The sequence below is a fragment of the Thamnophis elegans genome, chromosome 2, assembly GCF_009769535.1.
Source record: "Thamnophis elegans isolate rThaEle1 chromosome 2, rThaEle1.pri, whole genome shotgun sequence".
NCBI classification, from domain to species: domain Eukaryota; kingdom Metazoa; phylum Chordata; class Lepidosauria; order Squamata; family Colubridae; genus Thamnophis; species Thamnophis elegans.
Window position 1 is genome coordinate 131,712,381 of NC_045542.1, and position 26,421 is coordinate 131,738,801.

At 36.7% G+C, this 26,421-nt stretch overlaps 1 protein-coding gene across 9 annotated transcripts in view; it reads left to right on the top strand.

Moving 5' to 3' along the window:
- FOXP1 (forkhead box P1) overlaps positions 1-26,421 on the top strand; it is a 530,594-nt gene that overhangs the window by 240,513 nt on the left and 263,660 nt on the right. For 7 of the 9 annotated variants that reach the window (XM_032211522.1, XM_032211517.1, XM_032211525.1 and 4 more), the window contains one exon: positions 17,911-18,092. In XM_032211522.1, coding sequence (XP_032067413.1) covers positions 17,922-18,092 — 171 coding nt within the window. In that variant the 5' untranslated portion in view covers positions 17,911-17,921. Of the gene's footprint in view, positions 1-6,931; positions 7,015-7,152; positions 7,309-17,910; positions 18,093-26,421 lie in introns of those variants that run through there. The other 2 variants (XM_032211518.1, XM_032211519.1) reach the window with 2 other exon arrangements.

Genomic DNA, 26,421 nt, shown 5'->3' on the forward strand with positions numbered 1-26,421 from the left:
AGAAGCTCAACGGGTACAGAATGCAGAGATGGAAGCTGTTATGTGTGCTCCCAGAAGAAAATATATTAAACCTCTGCTCCACGAACAGCATTGCAACCACTCAGTTTCTGGGTCCAATTCAAACATTAAAGCTCTTCATGGCATAGGACTGGGCTATCTGAGGGACCTCTTTCCCCGATTATATCCACCTGTCCCATTTGATCTGGCAGGGAAGGCATGATGCAAGTGCCATATTCCAGGGACCTATATTTCCCTACTGAACAGTCTGTCTTCCCTCCCCCTCCCATCCAAGGTCAGGTTAGCTACATCCCTGCTATCATTTTGGAAATCCCTCAAGACCTACTCACCAGACCTGGGGAATCCCAGGATAGCCAAGATATTCTTGATGGCTTTACTGTGGTTGATCTTTTCATTCTTTCCATATGATTTATGCGTTTTACCTTTCTATATAACATTGTCATTTTCATAATGACATTTCTATTTTTATAATGATTATTTTTGTATATTTGTTGTTTTATTGATTGTGGAATGCTGCCCAGAGGTGCTTTTTGTGAAATGGGCAGCCACAACATAAATGTGAGTAATAAATAAATAACTATGTTTTTTTGTGAAATGGGCAGCCATTTATTAATCACATAAATGTGATTAATAAATAAATAACTGTTTTTTTGTGAAATGGGCAGCCATTTATTAATCACATAAATGTGATTAATAAATAACTAACTATAGATACTCTTAAAAGTATGTGTTATTTTAAATTTGCCCAGGAAATGTTTTCATACGCTTATACATAAGCCATACATGTTCGATTGCTGCAATTCTAAAAATACTGTGATTTTAATTCAATAAATATATGGCAAGTAAGATATGCAAAATATAGTTTACATAAAGCTTTTCTATCATTTAAATATTTTAATTTAGCTTTCTGGTGATTTAATAATGTGCTCAGCATTGCCACAAAGGTATTGTTATAGGAAGCAATATAGACTATGAAACATTACCCATTAGGAAGATACCATGTCTTTAAATTATGGCAATTTCTTAAGATTTTAAAACAAAATGAGCTCTTGGCGATGTGATTAATAGCAGGGAGATGAGGATAACACTGGGTCATCAGTGGCACTCCATTACAAAAAGGGTTGAACTAATAAAGGCATTCATCTATTTGACCAATAAAGCATTTGAATGATATGCTTGTAGTTTTTATCATACAGTACTTCCTTTTCACTGAAGAAACCGATTTTACATGTCTGCAAAGGATCACATAAGAAATTCAGTTGTAATCTGTAGATATTTTAATGCTGAAATAATAGGCTGGCCATGCAACATTATGCATGAAATTTCAGATTTGTGCCATTTGAATTTAAAAATTCTGAAAATAGAATGCTTGCCTCTGGGTATTTTTGTTTTTTGTTTATTTAATAGCAAAATTACCAAGGTTCCTGGGATAAAGCAGAGAAGATATAGAAGACAGAACTATACAATAATTACAGGTCACATGAAGTACTACATCATCTAGAAGACTTTCTCCAGTTGTCTGCATGAGTGTGTGCCTACACAGGCTGTTTCTGCTGAGACTGCCCATTCAGTTATGTGCATACCCAAAGATGGATGAGAGATACCTTTGAAAGACCCAGGCTAAACCTTCTGGAGAAAGTGAATAGAATGTCTAGAAAGAACTAGCCACAATGACAACAGTTCTAATACGATGAGATTTCAAATAGACACGTTGATTTCTTCCACTTTCCCTATATATTTATATGTTATTTTATTTACTTATTTTTATGTCAGCAGACCCCTTATAAGATGACTTTTAATATTAGCACCTGCTGCTACTATATATACAGCATGAATAAGTCTCAATACTGTTCTCCCTTCCCAATGTTCTGTTACTTCCTTCCCAACACTTTTTCAATAGTAATTATATTATTGAATAAATATATATACTGTATATAGATGTGTATAGTAGTTAGTGTTAGAAGAAATTTTCTTTCTTGTGCCTTACTTTTGGGTGTGCTTGGATGTAATCTAATCAAAATATATAGGCATGTTATTGTCATGTTTATTTTCTGCAACACCACCTCGGTGTAATAAAAAAAATGATCATGTAATTGTTTCTAATTAAGTTCTGATTAAGTCCAGATATCATTTTGAGTCCCTTGTGTCAGTTTTATCATTACTAAATATGCTACGTGTTAGCCGACGTCCTCAGTGACTTAGTCAGAACATTGATCTATTTAATCAGAATTATCTACTTGATCATGATTGGCAGTGACTTGTCATGGTCTTATGCAGAAGTTTTGCTAATTGTATGAGAAGGATTTGGAGATTAAATCTGGTACCATAAAAATGCACTTTCTTTACATGAAATACAAATTAATATAGGTACATGTATCTAGGTAAACAGCAGAAAGAAAGGAGTTTTTATATGGCATTTTATATTCAAGAACCAGTTTAGTATAATAGTTAAAGGCATCAGGCTAAAAATTGGGAGGCCATGAGTTCTACTGATAGCCTAGATTGGCTATCATTTTGCCACTAAAGCAATGTTTCTCAACCTCAGCAGCTTTGGGATGTTTGGACTTGAACTCCCAGAATTCCCCAGCCAATTCTGGGAGTTGAAGTCCACATGTCTCAAAGTTGCAGAGGTTGAGGAATAGTGCACAGAGAAAGGAAGGAGCTTAGCTCAAGTTAAACAAGAGGAATATAAAAGAACAGTAGTTTAATTGAACCTAAGTCTCCAGAGTCAGATGAATTATATCCTAGTGTGCTAAAGGAACTAGTGTAGCAACTGAGCAACTGTTAAATGAATCTTGGAAAGTCCCAAGAGTACTGCTGAAGTTCCAGAAAATTGGAGGACAGCAAATGATTCCTCAACAATCAGAAAAAGTTGGCCATGAGAAGTTACCGACCTATCAATTTGTTGCGTATTGTGAACAAGCTTTTCAAGCATATTGTTAAACAGCACATTTCTGAGAACTTGGATAGAAACACAACAGTTGACAGGTTCAGTATGGGTTTGAGACAAACAAACCTTATCTCCTTTTTTTGACAGTGTTAACTAGCTTAATAAGTTGGGGGAATCTTACGTTGACACAGACATACTTTTTTTTGATATCTTCATTATTGATAAAAGATAAGAGTTAGATAATGCAACTGTTAGAGGTTAATTGGCTGAATGGGCCATACCAAGAGAGCATTCATAAATGTTTCCACATCTGTTTGGTGATTATTATAAAGTGCCACAGGCTCTGCCTTGAGCCATGTGTTTTTCAATGTATTTGTTTATGACCTGGGGTGATGAGCAAATTTACAGATGACACAGGATGAATGGGTAATACATTAGAACAGAAAGATCATGTCCATAAAGATTTAGAGAGGTTTAACAGAGAACCAAATGAAAGGGAAGAAAGGTCTTGCACACCGAGATGAAACATGCAAAAACATGAGCATAAAATAGAGAATACTTGAACCAGGTGGCTCAAGTTGTAGATCTACTTGTTCTAGTAGTTTGCATTGAAAACAAGCCAGCAGTACAGTTCAATTGCTAATAACTAATTTAATTCTTATTAAATTGTAATTGTTTTATTATATTTTTATTATGATCTATTACAGTGATAGGGACAGCATTTAAATTTAATAAATAATAACAATAATAGAAAGGTGAATGCTGGAGACACACAGAGTCCAAGTTACAAGAAATATTTTCCCATTGTCTTTGTCAAGCCTTATTTAGAATATTGTCTTCAATTGTGGGCACTGGAGAAAAAAAAGGACTTTGAAAAACTGGAATTCCAAGGAAGACTACCATGATGGTGCCAGGACTGGCGTCCAAGTCCAATGAAAAACGATTAAAAGTACTAAAAATGTTTAGCATGCAGAAGTGAATTGAGGAGAGTATATGACAGCAGGCTTCATATATATAAAGGGCTGTAAACTAGAAGTGGAAATGGAGTTGATTTCTTTTAACCACCAACATCCAGAACCAGTGGGTTAAAATAGCAATAAATTAAACTCAAGTTAGATATTAAGAAAAAAAGGCTAATTTATTATGATTTTATGGCTGCCCATCTTAAAACACAACTCTGGGTGTCTCACAACAATAAAAAAAGCTATAAAAAGCTATAAAACAATAAAACAACTAGTGATAACCTGTCATCTAATAGAACAGTTTGTACATGAAGTGGTACGTTTATTTCATAATCTCAAAGAAAGGCTATCTAGGCAACTGTCTGAAATGCTTTAGAAGAACTCCAAGCAGGAGTTTGGATGAGATTTCCTTTTCTGAGATTCTGTAATCTGGTAAAAATGCACCTAAGTACAGATTATGAAACAAAAATCACCTGGATAACTAACATCTAGACTGGAATCCTGAGTATAGATCTCACATACAGTAAGGTAACAGAGGTAGTGTAGGTCAGAGAAATTTGAGAGTTCTTGAAAAAATTGGAAGGAACTACAACAGTGAGAAGGTTAGACATGAGAAGCAAACATGTATTAAATTTGGGTGTAATGGAGAAATACATTGGTGACCACAGGTGCTTCTTTTATATCTTTGTGCTAACATAACATAATCCTAGTCAGTTCTAGAGGAGATCAACCCTGACTGCTCTTTAGAAGGCCAGATGAAACTCAAATACTTTGGCCACCTAATGAGAAGGAAGGACTCACTGGAGAAGAGCCTAATGCTGGGAAAGACTGAGGGCAAAAGAAGAAGGGTATGACAGATAATGAGGTGGCTGGATGGAGTCACTGAAGCAGTAGGCATGAGCTTGAATGGATTCCAGAGGATGGTAGAGGACAGGAAGCTCTGGAGGAATGTTGTCCATGGGGTCGCGATGGGTCAGACACAACTTCGCAACTAACAACAACGTAAAATCCAAAACATCCAGAACAGAATTATATCTAAAGAGAGGAAACAATGTTACAGAGTTCTTCTTTAAACTAAGTTTATATCCCAGCACCACCCAGCCTGAAACATATCTATTAGTAAGAAACTAATATCCATCAAAGTTTAGTTTGATCAGAATTATTTAGACTATAGCACTTAAAAATATGCACTTTCCTCCCCTAATGAGTAAGCCAATATTTCAAGTATGAAACAGAATTTTGTTGCCCCCCCCCCCAAAAAAAAATAGTTCTAAGAATCAGACTGGTTGCTTAACTGAGCAGCGTCCAAATGTTTTAGAACATTACTGTGCAATAGTTTTGTAACTGATGCTGTTTAGTGCACCTTGATTAACTTCATTATATTTATTCATTCTTACATTTCTGCGTTGATGTTTTCAGTTTTGCAATAGTGGTAACTTAATTTTGAACGGAATATGACTTCTAGAAGATATGTTTATTTATTTGTTCAATTTATATACCCTCACATTTGCTAGATGACTGTAACAGCATGGGGTTGGGGTTGGCCTTATTGCCCAATCAGACACATTGTGCTCAGGCTAAAGTATAGTTCAAAAACGTATCTTTGGCCAGAGAGCATGAGGGGACATTCTTAATTGCCTATGGTAATTTACATGCCCTTGGTCAGCACACTTAAAATATGCAAAGAACAGTGTTTTCTTACCGCCTTCCTAGTATGTAAAAGTACAGTTTTAATTTTTACCTCTCTTTTTAATGTACATGTGATTGGCTATGCTGAACTTTTATATGAGTTGACAAGTTTATGTGTGGCTCATAATATTCACAATATTTATTTTAGAGGCATGAAAAACATTCTAATTAATTACTGTTTGTAAGAGGCCTGTGGGAAAATGTGATTTAAGACTGTGCTTTCTCTTTTTCACATCTGTATGTCATGTATTTCTCTATAAAGATGTATGTAAGAATCAATAGCTGCACTTCTGTTGCCTTGTCCCACTCTCGTAAAGCGGTTCTTTTACATCCATTTTCAAATAGGAGGAGGATTGAAACAAATGCACACCTTTTCACACAAGCATTATTGAGTGAGTTGCAGTTGAGTGAGTTAATATAGCTAATCATTTAGTTAGTGCAATAACTAAGGAGTACGAATTACTAGAGATACAGGGTTATAAATTGATGTAGCTGATGGCTTAGTTGGTGCAATAACTAAGGAGTACAAATTACTCGAGTAACCAGCCTGTAAGTTAATGTAGCTGATGGTTTAGTTGGTGTAATTATTGAAGGAGTAAAACTACTCTTGTTGCAGGGTTATAAATTGATGTAACTGACAGACCAATTAGTGCAGTAACGTGGTACAATTTACTCAAGTTCCAGGCATATAAGTTGATGTAACTGATCATCCAGATAGTGCAATAATTAAGGACTATAGTAAACAGTAACAGAGTTGGAAGAGATCTTGGAGGTCATCTGGTCCAACCCCCTGATCACGGAGGAGACCTGTAGTAGGGATTCGAACTGCCAGCCTTTCTGATCAACAAGCTCAGTGTCTTAGCCACTGAGGAACCTAAATTCCTCTAGTTGCATTGATGTAGCTGATGGTCTAGTTAGGGCAATAACTAAGTACAAATCACTCGAAGGTGCTGCATCTTGTTTAAAGGCACCTGGCACTGTATATTCAAGATCCCATTGTTCCCAGCAATAGCCATGCAACCTTTTTTCTACTTCTCTGAATGTCAGAAGGATGGCTGTTTGTTTGCCTTGACCTCTCCCCAGCTGTTTACTCTGCAATGCTGCCGCTTCAACCTTGGTTCCCTGAGACTGGCCCCTTTCTCCTCCCTGCTCTGTTTACAGTTGTCCTACCCAGCGTCTCACCTATGAAATCCGTTGATTATTCCACCTGGTTAATGTTAAATTGCTCTTGCAAGAAGATGTGTTTGTTCATAAACACAAATGCCAGGGCTCTTGTTTACTGTACCCATGGCAGCAATCAGTTATTAAACAAATATGGCTTTGTTTGCGGGCGTGAGCAGCAGTTTAGCCTGCAAGGTCAGGGGCCGGTGGGGGGGGGGGGACTTTAAAAGCTAGTGTTTTGATAAAAGAAGAAAACGGGAACTTGTCCCTGGAATGTGGTTGAAACTGACTTAGGTTTGTTTTTCTTATCTTTAACTTTGGATGAAGGGGCTGCAAAGATTAGCAAGTGGTTTGGTGGTGTTTTTTTTTTCCAAAGAGATTTCCTTAGTGTAATGATAGCTATCCAGTTGTTTGCTTTTTTTCAGAAGGGAAAGAGAGAGAGAGAGAGGGAGAGAGGGGGAAAGAGAGAGAGAGAATTTCTGCAGGACGACTAGCACAGTAGCAGAACATCTGATGGCTAGAAAATTCTGTGTGGATCAAGCGAGGAGTTTAAATGTCTAGGACAAAAGGATAGGGGCTGTCATTCAGGTAATCGCCAAAGGGGAAAAAAGAATAGTCTTTGAATATGATTCAGTTGCTTTGTAATTGTGGAATGGGATGTCTGTGAGCATACGCATGCAACTCAGTAATGTTGGTGTGAAGGTGTATGGGGTTTAGTTAAAAAGCTATTGGTGCTTCTTCGGCACATTGTAAAGGGAAAGAAATCATTCTTTTGTTTTAGAGGAGAATAATAAAGCCTTTACATAATGGCAGAACATAGTAAAGAATCCGATTAATATTCTTTCTGTATTTTCCTACTATATATAGATCAGTTTGGTTGCTTGCCTCCAGTGAATTCTCATGTGCTAGCCTTAAGTTTGAAAGCATATCCACTACTTAATTTTTTTTCCCATTCCTAGGAGGAAAATTGACAGCAATAATTACTCCTTTCATATTGTTATGCAAAGAATCTGGAGGTGGGGAGAAACATTACTTTTCCCTTCTCTTTCCTCCACTGACTTCATGGCCACCCCCCACAAAGCAATGGGATACTGTTCCATTGAATTTATTGGGACAGATACGAGAATTTGCTCAATTTCCATTAAAATGAGTGATTGTGGAATTGTTACATTTGACAGACTATATTGCATATAATTCAAATATCAGATGACATTGGTTAGCATTTAGCTTTACTTCTCAAAGAAAGAGAACAATAAGCATGGGGAATAAGAATATTTGTTTTTAGTGCTTAATGAGAGGCTTTTAAGGTTATAGTCAAGAGCTGCTATTAAAATAAGAAATTGTATGTGCCCAAGAAAGTTTTGAAGGCTCTGATTAAATGATTGACCCGTTTAGTCAGCCAGGCAAGCATGTCAGAAAATGTTTGCAAAATTCTGAGAGAGATTTATTTACTAACAGATCACAATGACTTGATCCATTCTGCTTGTTGTGATTCCTAAAGCAGCCATGGGGCTTGGCACTTGAAGTCATTAATTGTGATTAATCAGTTCCTCTCTAAGGTGGCGGAGGTGAGAGATTGACTATGCTTCTAAACTATATTATGTTATAGTTTAGCAAAGCACCACTTAATTTTGCAGATTATTATTCTGCAGATTAAATTAGTTGGAATATAATTTACAGAAAAACGAACTTCTAGGCATAAAATGGATCAGATTATGAAAGGAGTGTTTTTGTAATAATGATTTATGAATGCCATAACACGTTTGGATTAAAACCTTTCCTTTGCTACATGCTCTTCAAGAAATCAGAATTGTGAATTTAAAATTTATAATTAAATTTATCGTTCTCCACTAGATTATATACCACATATTCTAGGTTACCTCAAAAAATTAGGACTGGTTTACATAATACAATTGTATTATATATATATAGTAACTGTGAGTAAACCCTCCATTGGTACATGTTGAGACTCGCCGTTGTAAAATAATTCAGTAATGTTGGGCAGCTCTACTCAGCCAGATCAGAAGAGCGCTTGCTTCATTCATTGATTACATTTGTCACATTCACAAGGTAAATGTGTGCTTGTTAGAACTACTTTTGGTCAGAGGTAGAGATAGGTAGAATCTGGAAGTAAATAAGGAATTAATTGCTCTACTCTATGCTGTCTTACCTTATTCAGACCTTGCTTGGAGTAGTGCATTTATTTCTGTATATCCCATATTTAAAAAGACAGTGATAAACTGGAAAGGTTGCCAGGATGGTGAAAAGACCTAGGTGTATTTCGCTTGCAGAAGATAAGGTTTAAAAGGGACAATCCAGTTGTCTTTAAATACATGAAGTGCTCACTTGCTCCAAAAGTTAAATCTAGAACTAATGGGAAGAAATGTAAATCTAAATACAGACCGATGCATTAGGAAGAACTTGGCAGTAAGAGCTGTCAGTCGGTGGAAGAACCACATGGAGTGGTTCTTCCTCTTCCCTGTTTTCAAACAGAGGTTATAGAAAGTCATCTGGGAATGGTTTAATGAATCCTGCAATGTGCAGGAGGTTGGACCTGATAACCCCTTTGGTCTCTACCATCTCTATTACTCTACAAATTGTGGCTGTAGAGAAACTAATAAAGAAAATGAAAACACAAAGAGGCTGCCACAACCCACAGTGGGTAGGAAATAAAAGAGTTTTTTGAAAGCACCAGAACACTATCAACACTACAATCAGTATACAATCTGTTTGAATACACAGAGTGGTTTGTGCAGGAAGATCTACCCTCGGCTTGTTGTTGAAGGAAGACTTTTTCCTCCATCTTAGGTTTTTAATAAATAATATAGGCATTCATTTGCTTGTGGAATGGATTTCACCTCCCACCCCAGGTTTGCTACTGTAGCAGAATCGCTAGCACCCATAGCTAGTGCTGCTTCAAGAACAACCTTGTTTGCAAACATGTTTTCTCCATATTTTTCCACATTTATAAAAAGGCATTGTTTGTATGTCCTTAAAGAGGGAGGCACAGTTTACTTTGACACACACACAAGTGTTGGGAAAACATGCCGTAATATATTTTAAAGACAGAAAAGTACAGGAGAACTTTTATTACGGCTCTGATGTTCCTCTGCTTTGAGAGATGTCTTTTTATTCAGAAAGAGCCCGTTTCTGTTCTGGTAATGTGTCTGATTAATAATTAGTGCAGTAATTAATGATTAGTGCAGCAAGTCATTAGAAAGAGGCTGGGAAGGGCAGATCAGATAACATTGCTGGCCTTACATATTTGCTCAACTAGGCCTGGTGGGGGGTGTGGAGTAATGAGTGGGTAGACAAGAGGGTAGTCTTGAACAGATGGATGGCTGGTTAAGTACTTTAGACACTGGGAAATATTAGAATCACTCAACAGATCATCATGGTTATTATGTTTTACACCTTCTTTCCTGCTACTGCTCCAGATACACATTGAAATACCAAGCAAAGACAATCTGAGAGCCAGTTTGGGGTAGTGGTTAAGGCACCACTGGGAGACAGTGAGTTCTAATCTTGCCTTAGGCACAATGCCAGCTGGGGGACTTTGGATCAGTCCCTCCTTCTCAACCCCAGGAAAATGGCAACAAGAAACCACTTCCAAAAATCTTGCTTACAATACTGTGGGGACTTTATCCAGGCAATTGTCAGGAGTCAGAACTGGCTCAATGGAACACGAACACACACACAGACAAACCAACAATAGCAGCAACAACAGCAGCAACAGCAGCAACAACAGCAACAATCTAGTTTAATAAAATGGCAAGTGCCTCACTTTTCTGACATGGCTGCTGTGCTTTTAATAATCTCCCCCCCCCCCATTCATAACTTTGTTGTATTACTGACTATTTAACTGATAAGGCAAAGAAGAACTGCATGGGCATTTGGCATATGCATCAGATTTAAAATGCACTCAAATTTGTTTTGGATATTTGGGGATTTTTTTCTACCCATACAAAATTATGAACACAGGCTTTGGTGTGTGTGTGTGTGTGTGTGTGTGTGAGAGAGAGAGAGAGAGAGAGAGAGAAGGATAGTATTTTGAATTCAGAAGAAAATTAGCAATTAGCGCCTATATTTTATTGGGCTTGAGCATCTTCCATTTGTCAGTGACTCTTGAGGCCCCTAAGTCATATTCTTACCTGCCCATTGCCATTTTGGATGTAAAGAGATCCAGAAAGAAAAACTATGCTATCATACATAATTATACTAGATAAACTTTCTTGGGTAGAAGCAGTTGCCAAATTAAAAGAATAATTTTTGAGGAAACAAATTTTATTTCAAATTTAAAAAAAGCTCTGGATCATCTGAAAAAAAGAAGAGGTACCTGTGTGATTATACACATATGTGTACTTCTATGCACCATTACAAACTGGTAGTCTTGGCTGTTTTACAAGAATTGTATTAGATATCTGTTCTTTCCTGTTTTCTTCATTGCTTTTGACTTAACCTTTTCTTTACTGCCTCTCCTCATGACCAAACTTTTCTTCCTCTTCATTCAAGAGATCATAGGAGGTTACTATTCTTCTTGCTGAACTGCTAGTACTGATCAAGAAGTATATTTGTAGCTCAGAGTTGAAATGAGGAATCCTAAGTGCTCTCTGAGCTTGGTTGTTTTCTTGCAGATATTTTATTAATCAAACTAGGTAAACACCATCAGTGTTAGTAAGAAGTGAGGTTTGCTCTCAATTTATATTCTACTGGATTGCTCTGTCAGAAAGTAGATTGTCAGGGCAAGCCACTATAATATAAATTGAGAGTAAACCCCATTCCTTATTAGCACTGATGATGTTATCTCGTTGGGTAATGAAATGTCTACAAGAAAACAACCAACCTCAGAAAGCACCAAGGACCCCTCATAAATGCTAGTCTTTGGGCCAGCAACTAAGGATGCTTTTAGGATATAATAATTTGTTTCAGTTCTCCTGGAGCTTTAGTAATGACTTTACTGATATGTACCTCAATTGACCCTAAGCTTGGGATGAATCGAATTTCAATCCTGAAATTCTCAAACAAGTAGCTGGAGAAACTACTTTAGCCTGGAAATGCACCATTCCATCCATTCCATCTCTTTTGAAGTACTAAATGAAATTTCAGATTTCAGATATGTCTAGACATAGACAGTGTGTGATAAAGTTGATAATGCATTAATCATTTTTAACAACAGGTAATATGCATAATTTATGGTGTTACAGTGCTATCTTTTTTGATATTTATGATGGATAATACTCAGTTTTGCCCTCATATTACTGCTTTAAATTATACCACAAGAAAATTAATGAGAAAGTAGATTTATGGGTTTCATTTGTTTGTCAATTTGGAAATTAATTGGGTGTTAATTTTAGCCGTCCCTCATCAGACCAGGTCTTTAGTATGTGTGCATTACTTTGCATTCATTGAAGCCTACCTCCCATTTACTGTGGGTCACTAGCTTTGCATACATTAAAATAGCCCTCAGGCTCATTCCCTTGATTACTTTTTGAGCTGCCATGCATTAGAAAATTTACACCTTTCTGTTATAATTATGAAAATTCAGTAGAGGAGAGTGGTACTTGCATAACAGCAAATATGCATTGTTCCTGGCCTTCGTGTCGTGAAGTCTCATGTGACAAAATTCTGGTTGTTATTTTCCTTACTTACTAGAGTATTTCTTTAAATAATAGGGCTATCTTTCTTTTGGAGCTATTGTCTTTAGAGACTTAAAAGTCTCACTCTATTAAGTCAGCCAAATACAGGCACACATGAAAATAATTTTTTTAAAAAGAGTTTTTATCTCTCTATTATTTTGCTTGTTAATTTGCATCTTTTCCAATTCTTTCAAAAGTTTATGTTAAACAGAATCAAAATCATGTGAAATGTTAGCACCACTTTATAATGTCTTGGTAAGATCATACATGGAATATTTCATCCAGTTTTGGTCAACACGATATAAAAAAAAAGATGTTGAGACTCTAGAAAGAGTGCAGAAAGAAGCAATAAAGATGTTTAGGAGATTGGAGACTAAAACGTACAGAAAGCTGTTTCAGGAATTGGGTATGTCTTGTTTAATGGAAAGGGATGACATGATAGCAGTTTTTCAATAACTAAGGGGCTGCTCCAAAGAAGGGAGTCAACCTATTCTCCAAAGCAAATGAAGGCAGGAAAAGAACAATTGATGGAAGCTAATCAAGGAGACAACCAACCTGGAACTAAGGAGAAATTTCCTGACATAACAATTAATTAGTAGAACAACTTGCCTCCAGAAGTTGTGGGTGCTCCATGACTGGAGGTTTTTAAGAAGAGATTGGATAACCATTTGTCTGAGATGGGGTTTCTGTATTGTATTGTATTTGTATTGTATTTGATTATTTGTATGCCGCCCTTCTCCGGGAGGACTCAGGGCGGCGAGCAATTCAAAGGGGAAAAAAAGGGGGAACATAAAAGACAAAATACAAATAATAAAAGTAGGCAACAGTCGCACAACCATACATGTCGAGAGGGGAGGGAACTCATCACCCCCAGGCCTGCCGACAAAGCCAGGTTTTGACGGCTTTTCGGAAGGCTTGGAGAGAGGTGAGGGTCCGAATCCCTGCGGGGAGTTCATTCCAGAGGGCCGGAGCTGCCACAGAGAAGGCCCTCCCCCGGGTAATAGCCAGGTGGCATTGGCTGGTAGATGGCACCCGGAGGAGGCCAACCCTGTGAGATCTAATGGGTCTGTGGGAGGTAATTGGCAGCAGGCGGTCTCTCAAGTACCCAGGTCCAATACCATGAAGGGCTTTATAAGTTACGACTAGCACCTTGAAGCATATCCGGAGACTGATCGGTAACCAGTGCAGCTCGCGGAGGATAGGTGTAACGTGGGTGTACCGAGGTGCACCCACAATCGCTCGCGCGGCTGCGTTCTGGACGAGTTGAAGTCTCCAAATACTCTTCAAGGGCTGCCCCATGTAGAGCGCATTGCAGTAGTCCAGTCTTGAGGTCACGAGGGCGTGAGTGACTGTTGCGAGTGCCTCCCGGTCCAGGTAGGGACGCACAGGTATAGATTGTGAAGTATAATGATACTAAAGGAAATTTTCATGCCTGGCTTCTGCTGTTGATTTTTTAATTGCTTGCTTCGTAATGAAAGAAAACATATCAATATAATCAGTTAATGTAGACTCAAATACCATACATAAGTATGGTATGTGGTCTCAGTAGTATATGCATGGAAAGGAACAATATTTTACATTTCCTTTAACTGATGTGCAAAATGTTGTATCATATTGTACTGTTGTCAACTTGCTAATTTGTAGAAAAATTGTTATTGTTTTTTTACAACAACAAAGGACTAGGTGGATACTGTACCTATGTTAATTTTTGTTAGTTTCAGATATGTTTGATTGTTTACCCTTTGTTTGCCCACATTTTTATTGCTTTTCCCCCTCAAGTGCATTTTAATCTATCCATCTACCCAGTCAGTTTTCAAATTGAATAAGTAAATAAATAAATATATAAATTTATATTTTCCTTAGAGCTTAGTTTTGAAAGCTAATAATTGATAATGACATTGGAAAGAGATGCATCTAATCTGATGAAGGATAATTATTTTTGCCTTTTCCTTTATAGAACCTTCATAGTAGTTTTTTTTTTGGGGGGGTAAACTGCAGAAAAGGCTTCTATAGATCTTTTTCTAAAAAACAAGTCTAAAGATTTTTTTAAAAAGTCTGCTTGATCCAACAGATTTGTTATAATTTAAGAATGCATTTTAGCATGTGAATGTCTTTAATGTCATAATTCCACCATTCAAATGATACTTAAAAATTCTATGGTCCAATAGGATAAATTCTGTATGGTTTGTCTTTTTTTCCTTATGCTGCAACCCATATGGAAAAATTCTGTTCTTTGCTTGATTGGCCTAGAATTTATTACTTTGATGTTAAACCCCCCCCCCAGTTCTGTGGGTGTGGCTTGGTGGTAGTGGTGTCATGTGACTGGTTGGGTGTCACCAACTTTTTTTCCACTTTCAGCTATTTTTTTTTAGCTTTTTAAAGCATTTTTTCCCTGCCAGTTTGGGCAAACTTTAAAATTCTTTAAAAATAGTTTCTGACAATCACGCAGCTCACAGCTAAGCCACGCGAACCTACCGGTTCAGATGAACCGGGATGATTTCACCCCTGCTATGATGTCCATAGTCACTGTTACTGTATTGTCCATAGAGGTTTATCACATAAAAATGGTCAAAAGGGGACACATAGAACATGATTCACATCATACCATACTAGAACAGCTTTGTCCTAAAAAGGAGCTGAAGATGTTGTTTTAGGAGTATAATTGGATACTTAATCTCAATTGAAATAAAACAACAAACAACAAGTTAAAATAGCTTTGTGCTGCATTCCTACAACACATCCACCCAATTGACTGACTCAGTTGATTGATAAACCAACATAAATGAAATCATGACAGCATAAGATAAATAGGCGAGTCACATTTTTTCTTTATTGACTTGCTAACATAACTCTAATTGTATGCAAAGGCTTCATAACATGCATGGTCTTTTCTAGCAAGGTTAAAGAGTTCAGGAAATGTAGAGTAATGCAGCTTATTCATTACTGAAGCCATTTTTTACTATTGGAGGAAGCTCTGAGAAAGATGATAGTTGATGATAGGGTGGGGACAGTTCAAACCAATAGTTCATGCTTAGCTGTCATTCAGTAATTGTTCCTTGCAGAAGAATAAGGGAAGGGGAGAATCCAAAAAGGGTTTGACTATGTAGTTGTGGATGCCATCTTGAATTTTTTTTGTCTCCAGAACACTCACCACTTTCTACCTACCTCTACCTTCAGTAAAACTAATTGTCTGAGAAGAGATAACATGACGTGTGGGGTCCTTGGTTCACTCTGTGCTTGGTTGTCTTTCAGCAGATGTTTCATTAACAATTAAGTAACATCATTGGTCCCTTCTAGTACTGATGTTGTTACCTAGTTGGGTAATGAAATGTCTGCAAGAAAATAACCAAGCTCAGAGAGCATAAAGAATCCCGTTGTTCAATTCAGAGCTACAAATATTATCTTCTATTAATGACTTGACCATGGTTAACACTGTGACTACTACCCATTGGTTAGCCAAATGAGAGTTATTTTCAAATGAATTTATCCTAACAGATTTATATGTTTTATATTATTTTATTATTATTGAATTTATATGCTGCCCATCTTACTATCCAAAGCAACTCTGAGTGGCTTTTTTTCTGGCAGAGATGGTTAAATATTCATTTACTAACATGCTATTAAATCATTTGTTTTTGCATTATTTTCATAGAAGTAGAAATATTTTGCAGAAATCTGTGTTCAAATTATACATTCTTAAATGATTGGGAAATGTATTTAAGGACATTTATTCTGCTTGATTGATAAACCAAATTAATTTATATGTGCCTGACTTGGTCAAACTTAATGTAACTGTTAAGGAATAAAGTTAGTTTTACCTGTTAGTTTGAATCATTCAGGAAAATGAAAAAGGAAACATTGCTTTGACACAAATTTTGCTTCAACCTTTCCTGAAAAATATTTATTATAACTATACCAATAGTTCAGAACTTAAAATTTTGCAATAATTATTTTCAGAAAACATAACAAAACATATGTTTGATGGGGCAATCCTATGCCAAGAAGGGAGACAAAATATTTCAATGAAAAAATAATTCATCTAGATTATTTTTCTAATAATCCATTCTGTATTATTTTTCTTTCTTATTTTTTGACAACCGAGACATGAAATATTTTAAAGAAAAACATCAGTTATTTCTTTTTCATCCTATTCATTTTCTAGCATATTTATTTTTATCAAAGCTATGAGAGCACTTAGCCAAATTTGGCTTATCTCAAAACATTAAGTATTATCTGATTTCATTCATATCTGGATAGGAGAAATCCAAGGTTGTAGACATTTTGAAATCAAAATACATGAGAAAAAGACAGTGGCAAATCATTTATGTATTGTTGTCAAGACAAGAGCATTCAACTTGAGTAGAATGTTACTTTTTACTTGTATTTTACCTGTACTCGCAATTACTAGCAATTTCACAGTTTTTTTCCCTGTACCAACTTTATTTTTTAATTAAAATCGGTTTTACGGAATTCACTTTTGGATGAAACTTGCATTACATTATGTAAACATTTTACAGTGGTACAGGCACATGTCTTGTTATGGAGTAACCTTGGGTGAACAAATACTACCAGTTTTCTTTTTGTTGACCGTTGGATGAGATGGGTGGAAAGAGGCCTTTCCATAGAAGCACTATGAGTGCTTACCAAAAGAGCACTCATAGTTCAACTGTTATTACTGAAATTCCTCATTTGTATTTTTCCCGCAGCTGGACATTTTGACAGCCAACGTGAAGAGAACAACAGTATGCACACTTGAATATATTTTCTTTAAAAAAAAATCCAACAGTACTCTGAAAGTGAAGAGTCTAGAATTAAAAGGAGACCCGGACTGTGGGGGCAAGTTGCTGACTCAATTTGCTAAAAAAATTGTAAACCGGTTAGAGAGGGCTGAAAGCCCTATGAAGCGGTATATAAGTCTAATAAATAAATAAATAAATAAACCATAAGCTATTTTGTGTTTTTGAGTAATGTGGAAATTCTGGAATGTGTTTCAAGAGAAGAGTTCATAAATACCTTGAAAATTGTCAGTGGATCCCCTGCTGATTGCAAGAGATTGCTTCTACACAGGTCCCTTGCTTCCATTTTACTGATCTTGAGGGAACATATATACTATGGCTTCTTCCCTTGCTTGAGGAAAGGGTAGCTATATTGTGGTTATCTAAGAAGATCGTTCATTTTGACCCACCAGCACCCAAGAGTCTCTGTTTTCAGATGTAGTAAGATGTTTCTGTGCAAGTTAATAATCAAGAGTTTCAACTATTATTTAGGATGCAAAAGAAAGAATTACATAATATCATCTCCTGCACTACTAATGTACTGTTAGAAATGGGCTGAATAAGTTTTTTTTTTTAATTTAACAGTCAATCCAGAGTATTCCTATGTCAAAGGTTGATGAAAGACCTTACTGAAGTTCTTCTCAAGCAAGACTATGTCATTCATAACTCCTTGAATGCAGATTAATAATCCAAATGTTTCAGATTAATGACATGTAAATATACTCACTTTACTCCAAAGAATAATTAACACTCATCGTTCTTCCATTAAATTATTCCAGGTTTTTGAGTCATGATGCAAGAATCTGGAACTGAGACAAAAAGTAACGGTTCAGCCCTTCAGAATGGAGCAAGCACTGTCAATTCCTTACTAGATTGCACCCTACGTGAAGTAAGACCAAACGGAGAGACACCTTCGTTGGAAATCGGTGCTGCGGATCTTGCCCATCTTCAGCAGCAGCAGGTACTGTAAAATATACTACCAATGTTTTATCACCTTTGAAAGATTCTTGTATACTGAAATAAAGGTTGCAGGAATTCTTCACATCATAAAAAAATACGATGGTATTTTCTAGCAAATATATACTTTAAAGCATGTATTTATATGATATTAATTGATTGGCATTCTGAAGAACTAAAAAATAACCTTAAAGAGAACGAACTGTATAATATTAACACCTGCGCTATCAGCATTTTGCTGGTAGATATAACCCTAAAAAAGATTTCTTCACTTTAGTAGTGAACCCCAAATCAGTACCAATACAAACAATAAACCAGTGGTTCCCAACCGCCGGAGACCAGTTCCGTGGAAAGAGATTTTTCCGCAGACCAGAGAGGGCATGATTTCATGCCCTCCTTGCATCCCACGAATGCACAGATGGGGCTTTGCTCGTTTGCGTGGCCTGGATTCCGATGTGTCACGTCTGTGACCCAGGTTTGAGGACTCCTCAAACGTTACTGAGGCTTAAGTAAGATAGCATGATTGATAATTTCATAAATCTTCATTCATAATCCAGGTGTTTCAGATGTGCTCTTATTTTCCCCCAAAGTGTAGCACTGATTATAATAAAAGGAAATTATTGCAATTTTATAGCAATAGCAGTAGACTTATATACCGCTTCATAGGGCTTTCAGCCCTCTCTAAGCGGTTTACAGAGAGTCAGCATATTGCCCCCAACAATCTGGGTCCTCATTTTACCCACCTCGGAAGGATGGAAGGCTGAGTCAACCCTGAGCCGGTGAGATTTGAACCGCTGAACTGCTGATCTAGCAGTAGCCTGCAGTGCTGCATTTAACCACTGTGCCACCTTACACAATTTTAATTGTGTAATTGCAATAGCACTTAGACCAGAGGTGGTATTCAGCAGGTTCTGACCAGTTTTGGAGAACCGGTAGTGGAAATTTTGAGTAGTTCGGGAAACCGGTAAATACCACCTCTGACTGGCTCTGCCCCCATCTATTCTCTGCCTCCTGAGTCCCAGCTGATCAGGAGGAAATGGGGATTTTTCAGTATCCTTCTCCTGCCACACCACCAAGCCACGCCCACAGAACTGGTAGTAATTTTTTTTTAATTCCACCATTGGCTTAGACTTATATATAGCTTCTCAGTGCTTTATAGCCTAAATGGTTTATAGCATATTGTTTCTGGATCCTTGATTTACCCACCTCGGAAAGGATGAAAGGCTGTAACCCTAATCATTCTGTATAGGTAATCAGGTCCTCTTTGCTTTACTACTGAAGAAAGTGGTTTCCTCTAAGAGTACAAGAAAATGCCTACTTTAAGCCCTCATGAGTAAGCATTTGTATTTATTGATATCCAACAATTAAATTACATTTATTGCTACACATCCCATTTATTTTCTGTGTCAGTCGTTGAGTGAACAAAACAGTTTTGAATATGAATTATTTGAATACTTGTTTGTATGAGAAGATTAATAACAATACAATAACAACATAAACACAAGTTTAACACAGAAGACACTTCATTGTAAAAGTTCTGTTGAATAGTACTGGCTTTGCATAACATGGGGATACATATAATATTTAATATCTCTGAAAAGATGCAAATTTTAATTTTACTTTTAAAAAAAATCTTTGGTCTCGGATTTGGAATAGTCTTGAAGACTTTGACAGCTGTAACATTTTTTTAGTGTGCATGATGATCTTGTCAGCAGATTGTTGTACGGTAGAAAAAAAGGCACAACAAAATTTGTTTTTTTGGGGGGAGAAGAGGGGAACCTTTAACATAAATCTCCTACATTTTAGGGGCTTATCATGATACTAAATTCAATGTAGTCTTTTTCCTCTCATAGTTTTTTTTAGGTGAGAATGCAATCATTAAAAATATCACAAGCATGCTGAATTCCTTACTGCAGTAGTCACACAAAACCATGGATAACATTTCAATAAGTGCAGGCCACAGTAGAGTAAACAGTTGCACTGAAATTTAATTCCTGTTGACTTTTCCGTCATTCTTGGCCAGGGGCACATTCTGAATTGTACTGCAAAGACAACAGGGGTTACAGCTTTGATTAATCTAGGGCACTGGAAGAGAATTAGAAGAGTAAAATATGTTGGAACTATTCAGGACACTAAAGCTTTTTTTCTAAGAGGCTTGAGATTAAAATAAACTAACTCTCATATATAATTATACAGCTCTCCATTCTAGTTTGTTATTTTCCCATCGTTTTTTTCTGGTGTTATTTTGCTTATATGTAGCATTCTACAACATTAAAGTACAAAGCCTACTTATTCCCTTTTGGATAAACAATGTTATAAGCATAAAAAAGAGAATAAGAAATAGTTAGCCAAAGCAATTAAAAGAAAGAAAAAGAAAGAAAATGGAAACACAGCATAATCTAGTTGGCAGCAGCATCCTTACCTATCTTTAAAAAATGTATTATTTTTACAACTAACCCAATGCAGCAAACATATCCAACACATCTTTCTCTTTTCCCTCTATTTTCCCCACAACAACAATAACCCGGTGAGAGGGTTTGTTTGGGTTGAGAAAGCATGACCGTCTCAAAGTCACCCAGCTGGCTTTCATGGCTAAGGTGAAACTTGAACTCATGGTCTCTTATTTTCTAGCCTGGTGGCTTAACCACTTAAGACTAAACTGGCTGTCGTTTTTATCTTGGCAAGCCATCTTTGTTCCTACTCCATCCATTGTCTTTTATTCTTTAAACTTCTCAGCTCTGCCTTTTTCATAATCTCATCAGTTCCAACCATCCATGACTTTCTTGGTTCACCCCCTCTTGACCCATTCACTTTCCCTTTGAATATTTGTTTTGTGATTTGATCCTCATTTGTTCTCTGTACATCACCAACCTGTTCAATACAGTTCTTTTGCACAAGATTACTCATTTTTGTATTCACGTTCATCCAGAACCCATTCATTCCTGACCCAATCTTTTCCTGATTTAACACACACACACTTCTTAAGTACTATAGTAATAATTCCTATTGTACGCAATTGCCTGACGCAGATATATCTCAAATCCAGTAACAAACTGGACAAAACTACATTACTACACCTAGCCATTTTCCCTTACTTTGACAAATATTCATGCAGCAGACAACATACTATCCACAACACGCACTCATTGTCCTACTCCTTTCAGTATTAAATCATTCACCAAGGATGTAGTTCATTGTTCTGCTTGTTTTAATTTTATTATATAGGTAGTCCTTGACTTACAACTACAATTGAGCCAAAAATTTCTGTTGCTGAGTGAGACAGTTGTTAAGTGAATTGTGCCCTATTTTATGACCTTTCTCGCCACAGTTGTTAAATGAATCACTGCAGTTTTTAAGTTAGTAACACATTTGTCAAGTGAATCTGGCTTCCCCATTGACTTTGCTTGCCAAAAGATCTCAATGATCACATAACCCTGGGACACTGCTACCGTCATAAACACGAATCAGTTGACAAACATTTGATCACATAACCATGGGGATACTCCAATGGTTTTATGTGTGAAAAACAGTCATAACTCCCTTTTTTCAGTGCATTAAACGGTCACTAAATAAATTTATAAGTCGAGGACTATCTATATGGTTTTTATCACATTCAGCAACCAATCTTCAATTCCACATTTGTCCAAAACATCCTGTAATTCAAGCCTATTTACTGTATCATATGTTTCCTCCCAATAGTGAAGAAGCAACAAAAGTTCTTCCTCATTTTTACACATTTCTTATTAATTTGCTGAACGAGAAATATCTGGCCTATATCTTCACACTTGGTATAAAACTGTATTTCTCTTCCCTATTTTGGCTTAGCATTACTTCTCTTATTACTTCAGACAGAATTCTACCACTTCTGAGGTACAAACTAATCCCTCAAAGGTTTTTCTGCTCACTCTTGCCATGTTTCTCTTTACGTGGGGAACAGTATACGGATAGCATTCTTCCAGTCGTTGGGCACAAGATTGAGACTTTACCATACATTGAACAAGTAGCCTTGGTGGCACAGTGGTTAGAATGCAGTACTGCAAGCTACTTCTGCTGACTACTGGCTGCCTGCAATTTGGCAGTTCAAATCCCACCAGGCTCAAGGTTGACTCAGCCTTCCCATCCTTTCAAGGTGGGTAAAATGAGGATCCAGATTGTTGGGGGCAATATGCTGACTCTGTAAACCACTTAGAGAGGGCTGTAAAGTCCTGTGAAGCTGTATATAAATCTTAATTGCTATTATTAGCAAGAATCTATATTTAACATTGCTCCAATTGTACCATCTACATTTTTTTTAGCATTTTCATGACATTTGTGACTTCCTTTCCATTGATTTTTTTCTCAGACTGTAAACATTTATAGATTTATTTCACTTCCTTCTTAAATCTCCCTAAGGCTTTCTGCCCATTCCAGCAGATCAGATAGGATGGGCACATTCCAGATCCCTTTTTTAAACTGTTGTTGAAGGTCCATAGCTGCCCCTGCCCTGTGGATCCTCCCGAGGCCTGACTCTTCTGTCCCATTACAACAATGGCAGTTCCCTACCGGTTCGTAAATGTGAGCATGCGCTCAATTTTCCGCGCATGCGCTTTGGCTAAAAAAAGGGCCTAAATGGGATGCCATAGAGCCGGGGCAGGTGGGCGGGACCACCCGCAATTTCCACTACCAGTTCAGGTGAACCAGTCAGAACTGGCAGAATACCACCTCTAAACAAGGGTATCAAACTGGCTGCCCATGGGCCCAATGCATCACATTTAGGCCACGCCCACCCCGGCTCTGCAAATGCAAAAAGCATCGCGATAAGTCACGTGATATCAGGCGACACAATTGAGTTTGACACCCATGCATTAGAAGGTCTTGAAGAGGTGTTTTTTTTCCCCAAAAGCTTTGGGGTAGAATGAAGATGGAGCCCAGTAATACAGAAGATTGATGTGTTGGAGAATGTGCTCCAAAGTTCAAGGAGTTTTTTGTAACTGTTATGATTTTATTGTTTTTATCGTTTTCATCCCCAGAGTCAGGCCAGGTTAAAAAACCAATGCCCTTCATTGTAACAGTTGTAGTAACAGAATTTTGAAGTCTGAATGTGCACTCCCCTGTCTCATCACTTTATCTATGTGTGAACTGAGGAATATTTGTCTAAGATATCTCATATTACAGATAGTTCTTGTTTTATGACCACAATTGAGCCCCAAATTTCTGTTGCTAACTGAAACATTTGTTAAGTGAATTTTGTCCCATTTGTTGACCTTTGTTACCCCAGTTGTAAAGTGATTCACTACACTTGTTAAATTTGTAGCATGGTTCTTAAATGAATCTGGCTTCCCCATTGACTTTGCTTGTCAGAAAGTTGCAAAAGGTGATTTACATGATCCGGGGATACTGAAACCATCATAAACATGGGTCAGTTGCCAAGTGCTTGAATTTTGATCAGCTGACCATGGGGATGCTGCAAGGGCCGTAAGTGTGGAAAATGGTTGCAAGTCACTTCTTCTGTGACATAACTTTGAACAGTCACTAAATGAACTATTGTAAACCAAGGCCTGGAACAGGGCTTGGTCTTGCTTATCTGACTTGGTAACCTTGGTGGCAACTCTTTTCCTGTTTTCATGGACATTCCAAATGGTCTCTACAATTTGTTTGTAGTGTTGCAGTTCATAATAGGACTCCCTTTAAAATAAATAAACAAAACACTCCTTCCAACATGCCATCACTTAAGTTTCATCAAGAGAAGTTAATCATTTTCATTTCACTCCAAAGACTTTTTTTGTTCAGCCCTCATCCTTCTTTTGATAAACAATTTTTATCTCCCTCAATATCACTTCACATTTTTTCTGCCTTTTAATCTAAACTTCGCCTTACTTTCTTTGCCCGCATTTGTTTACAATTATGTTTCTGTCTGCGCACATATGATATGATACCTATCTCTTATCCTCATTTTTGAAGCAGTCATATGCAGTTGTTCTTCCTCATTTGCACCCTTTGCACTTGAGCCATCATTTTAAAACTTCTTCAATTTACTCAACAATTGACCCAAGAGGTTAATGTTTAGTAGCTACTGTAGAAGTAATACTGTGTTTCAGAGAAAAACCTCTTGGGATTTATCCTGTCCTTGCCAGATGTGTTGTTTTCAGATGTGCTGGAAACAAAAAATTACAACTGTGATGAAATGCCAATTGTGAAAATTTATTAGAAAAATGAACACATAAGTGTTTACCCCCCCCCCCCCATATTTATCAAATATGCCTTCTCTTTTGTTTTACCATAGCATTTTTCTTAGGCAATACATAGCTTTGGAGATCAAGTAATATATTTGCATTATAGCCATCTACATCTGAATTTTTATTGTGTTTTTTTTAAAGTAAAGTTAAAGAAGCCTCAGACCCCATATCATCATGCTTTGGGTGTTGTGGTTTCCAGATCTTCTGAGTGCTGTAACGTTCTGTAATTTTTTTTAAAAAAAAAGTTGTTTTCAAAATCTAATGCAAGCCTACCACACAGAGCATATTGTTTAGTTGTTTCTCCCTATACACAGGTCACCTAAGAGAATGCTTGATGTAAAATACTCATTCAATAAATCTGAATGGCTGTTAAGTAAAACTGCTGTTTCCTGACAACATTACAATATAAATTGTTTTTGACAACTGTATTTCATTGCCTGATGCATGTGAAAAAGACGCCTCTCTGCTGCATAAAGAACCATGATGAGTATTTTGGTGTTTGCTTTGGTGAAGTCATATGTAGGAGATCCGCTGCCTTGCCAGAATGAGTTTCGGACATGTTTTAGCACTTTAGACACCGAATTCATGTTCTCCCTTTTCACTTGAATAGAGATGAATACTTTAGAACACTTAGTTATTGTCCAAGAATCATCTAAGCTGCAGCTAAGCGTGATGATTCCAGCAGCCACTTGGGCTTCTACTTTGTAGTCTTCTATTGAGCATAAGCCAAATAAATAAGCTACTTCTATTATTTGTTGCCATGTAGAGTTAATAACATGGTGGAACTCCCTTTCAGGGAGGTACAGTTGACTGTGCAATAAAGCCTGTTATGTTCAGTCAAGCTTGTAATGATCTTAACTTTTATATTGCTCCTCAGTTTTAAGTTTAATGTCATTCCCAACTTTTATTACACGGGTTTCTTCCCCCCTTTGTTTCTTGTTTTTTTAAAAATAAATAAATTATTAGTAATACTGTTGTTATAATTATTAGTATTATTGTTGTTACACTGCTAGTATTATTGTTATCATTACTACTATTGCTACGTGTAGAAGTTAAGATGTATAAACTTAATGAATAAAGATCCTGCCAGGAAATATTTCAAATGTAGACATAAAATACACATTCTCATATAGAAGTAAGTTAAACACCCTTGCAAGGAGAAGTAAATGTTATAGGTTTTACTTCTCCTTACAAGGATGTTTAATTTACCTCTACTTGAGAATGTATATCATTAACTTGTTTACTTAATTCAGCATTTCACATGATAGTCATTCTCTGAAGTTGAAATAGAAGCTTCACAAAAAGAAGTTACATCTCTAAAAATAATCTTTAGAAATGTATACTTCAGGAAATAACTCCCAGGGAAGAAAATACTACATAAATTTAACATTTTTTTGATAACATTTCTTCCTTCAGCAGAAAAGTCTGCATGATTAGGATGTGTCAGTTTCAGCCAAATCCCTTTGAATGAAACAGAGTTTGGAAAGGCACTTCAAACAAAACCTATAGTTTTATACTACGAGCAAGCTTTATAAACGAGGATAGGCTTAGCTTTTAATTTAGGATGGGTCATATATTTAAATTTAGACTACTTTAAGAATTTTGTTCAGTTAAAAAAAAAACAGACACATAACCCATAATGTCAGACTAGAAAATGCACATCAAGTCACAATCAGAATGATACAACCTCTTGTATTCTAGGTGGATTCTGTTTACAACCCCACCATTAAATGGTGTCCCATTCTCAGAGGATTCAGCTAATATAAATTTCTCCTAACTGAAATGTGATGTAGCTTAATAGCTGAACCACAAACACCTTTGTACTTTCCGTGAGGTTTTCTAATCTAATTGGATGAGCAGCTGTTAGTGGAAGCTATAAAAGCTGAAAAGGGTTATGCCCATATCTTTTGAGTATGAGAAGGAGCCCTTGTGACCAGAACAACAAGATAAAAAGAAATTTGAACACAAGAGAGTTAGGCATCTCTGCAAGTTGAGAAAGAGGATAAGAAGGCAAGGGAAATCAATACTTCCTGCCTTCTGCTAATAAATAACGTTGTTTTAAAGTAAATATCATCATAGTGCTTTTTCCTTTAAAAAGTTATTAAGATTAAAAAGGCA